The 3354-nt window shown below is 29.5% G+C and overlaps 1 protein-coding gene across 1 annotated transcript; it reads right to left on the reverse strand.

Annotated features, from left to right (window-relative positions):
• Positions 1 to 367: 367 nt before the first annotated feature.
• Positions 368 to 2684, reverse strand: LOC112905932. Its single transcript, XM_025979374.1, has 2 exons — positions 2616 to 2684; positions 368 to 2467 (listed from the first exon to the last, which is right to left on the reverse strand). The coding sequence occupies exon 2, from the start codon at positions 2439 to 2441 to the stop codon at positions 1953 to 1955; it is 489 nt and encodes a 162-aa protein (XP_025835159.1). The 5' UTR covers positions 2442 to 2467; positions 2616 to 2684; the 3' UTR covers positions 368 to 1952.
• Positions 2685 to 3354: the final 670 nt, after the last annotated feature.

Here is a 3354-nt window from a genome sequence, read left to right on the forward strand (position 1 = left end):
ATAACAGAAATATAAAAATGAATAAAATTATTAGTGTACAATATATATATTTCATTATAGAGGGTAACAAAACGTCACCCCTTTCAAACGAACCTGCTATCATGGAATTGATTAAATTAGAGATATCTTTCATATTTTTTGAATTTTTAAAACAGTATTAGTTTGGACAGAGGGATTTTTCAGAATTTTAGGTGCAACATTTACCGAAATATATTGAAAATGTACCTCATAAAGAAAAAAGCGGAATAAATCGAAAGTTACCTAAATTTTGAAAGAACCATATGGCAATTTTTGTTTTGATCGTTGCTGCAACTTTCATAATGCAAATAAATAAGAAATACATATACGTATATTTTTTTAAGACAGTCATTAATAAAAGTCGTTAATTACTTGCAGATATAATTTTTAAATCATTTTGTATTATCTATCGAACATTTTATACTTTATTGCAAATATCACGACATATTTATGTATTTTAGTACTGTATCATAATGACGAACAATAATATCCTTTTAAATTACAATATTTTGAAATATTAATCATAATTATCAATTTTTTGTAAAGTAAAAAAAATCAACTTACAATACTTCTAAACTCTACATTCTAAAAATAACATCCTAGTTATTTACAACAACTGACCTGTTAATATACATAATTTACACTATATCTAAAATTTGACGGTTTTCCTTTTTGTTTCATTATTTTTTTAATTGCTTTAAATCTATTTATCCAACTGAGTATTAACATTATTGAAGACCAACAAAAACTATTCATTGACTTAATTTATCACTTGAACAACAATAGAAATGATTTAAAAAATCATACTGAAGACTAGTAGCTTTGGGATACACACCATTACAGTATTCTATAATTGTCTACAACATGGAATATGGAACCGTCAGTTGGAGGGGGAGAAAATGGATGTAAGGGGAGGGGATGAATTTTGTATAACACTAAAAAAATGTTTGGAGGAGTGGAGGCTACTGAAAAAACAAATATTGGAACAAAAACTAATGTGACCTAATCTAACATTGTTAAATTTCTTATGGAGTGACGTTTGCTTGGAGTTCAAATTGTACAATTGTATTAATGCAACAGCTGTACCCCTTTACCCACACCTAAAAACCTTTTTATTACTGTATAAAGTCATCCCCATCCGTTCCACCCATTCCCCACCTCCTCAGCCTGACTGTCCCATGTTGTAAACAATTGTCAAGTATTCAACTTGAAAATATAATTTGTAAAAAGACTCCTACTTACTACCTGTAAATTTAACTGTATATGTAAAAAATAAAACAGTGTTCTTACAAACTCTAAAAAGTAGTAAATAAATACAAAAGATAAAATATATACTGGTATCCACTATACTATATTGCCAAATAATTTTAAAAATCTATGTATTTGCAATACAAAATGCAATTCCTTGAAGCGAACATATTATATGGCACCAATAAAATGGAATGAAGAAATTAGGTAGGAATCGGTTTGTTATAATACTAAATAAAATGTATATGGAAACAGAGCAGACACTAACGTAAGTTTGTTATGTCCATTATTACTACACCTAAATTTGGCATGCTCAGGGAAATAATAATTTCAAAATTTTTAAAATATAACTGGGATTTTATTTCTTTCCAGTTGCTAAAACAATGAAATTAAATTATAGGATACTGTTCACTATAAAATTGGAATGTACTGTTATATTTTGTAAGTTAATAAACTGATTAATTTAGGAGGATAAACAACAACAAAATGTTAATATAACTTTGAATTCCAAAATCTTAACTTCTATTATTACATTTTTGCACGATCCAAAGAGTAGTCGCTTACTTTTCAATTAATTATTATGATTACTTGTAAAATCAACTCATTATACATTCTGCAAAAATCCTTTCCCTGAGTCAATACTTTTAACCAAAAACAATTAACGAAAGATACGTTCCTATTTTTCATTACTTTAAGTCAATTTCAGGGCTGTCAATTCTAAACGACCGGATCTGTCCATGTTCAACAAGAGGTGTTAGCAATTCATCATTATCCACCCTAATTCGTATTTTATTATCTGGGAATGTATTGGGTGGAACCTTCACGTCCCCATTATGGGGACTGACCAGGGGAGTGTCGAGAGGTGAATAAGGGACATATATTCGTAAGACATCGGGACTGGGATTATGAGGAGTGGCTCGGGGAGTGGAATGTGTGGAAAACAAGGGTTTATGTGCACCACTTGATGTGACTATGCCCGATCCTACGGAACTTGCCCCCCCTACTGAGTTATCTGACACGTTGCTGTGCGTGTCGAGACTGTTTTCATGTGCTTGTGAACGCGTTATGGTAGAGAATACTGATAGATCGGCCGTGGATGTCACACTTGTGTCAGCCAAAGAACGTTTCGAACCCATATGCTGGCAGTCTTCAAGGAGAGAACTGGTATCATCCATGCTGGGATCAAATGAAAATTTTGAGCCTGAAAAAGATAAAAACACTAAAGGAAAACATTGCAACAATAATATTTATAGAGCAAGCCGAAGCTCTTGGTAAATAGTAAAATTTCGTATCTTATTCTCAGATACTTCATGGTTGTAGGTATTATAGGATTAATTATATTTTATTACCAGTTTTTGTGGTATGATATCTTGGTATCTGATATCAATTTTGCTGTTTCTTCTTGTAACATTTTATCGATGCATCGTTATTACCATTTTTATCAGAATAACTATTTTCCGTCATAAATTAATCTTCTAATAACAGAAATATAAAAATGAATAAAATTATTAGTGTACAATATATATACATTTCATTATAGAGGGTAACAAAACGTCACCCCTTTCAAACGAACCTGCTATCATGGAATTGATTAAATTAGAGATATCTTTCATATTTTTTGAATTTTTAAAACAGTATTAGTTTGGACAGAGGGATTTTTCAGAATTTTAGGTGCAACATTTACCGAAATATATTGAAAATGTACCTCATAAAGAAAAAAGCGGAATAAATCGAAAGTTACCTAAATTTTGAAAGAACCATATGGCAATTTTTGTTTTGATCGTTGCTGCAACTTTCATAATGCAAATAAATAAGAAATACATATACGTATATTTTTTTAAGACAGTCATTAATAAAAGTCGTTAATTACTTGCAGATATAATTTTTAAATCATTTTGTATTATCTATCGAACATTTTATACTTTATTGCAAATATCACGACATATTTATGTATTTTAGTACTGTATCATAATGACGAACAATAATATCCTTTTAAATTACAATATTTTGAAATATTAATCATAATTATCAATTTTTTGTAAAGTAAAAAAAATCAACTTACAATACTTCTAAACTCTACATTCTAAA

Source organism: Agrilus planipennis, unplaced genomic scaffold (genome assembly GCF_000699045.2).
Source record: "Agrilus planipennis isolate EAB-ADULT unplaced genomic scaffold, Apla_2.0 scaffold877, whole genome shotgun sequence".
NCBI lineage: Eukaryota > Metazoa > Arthropoda > Insecta > Coleoptera > Buprestidae > Agrilus > Agrilus planipennis.

Excerpts from the sequence above, each read along its gene's own strand:
- LOC112905932 (XM_025979374.1), bottom strand. The coding sequence starts at position 2,441 with ATGGATGATACCAGTTCTCTCCTTGAAGACTGCCAGCATATGGGTTCG.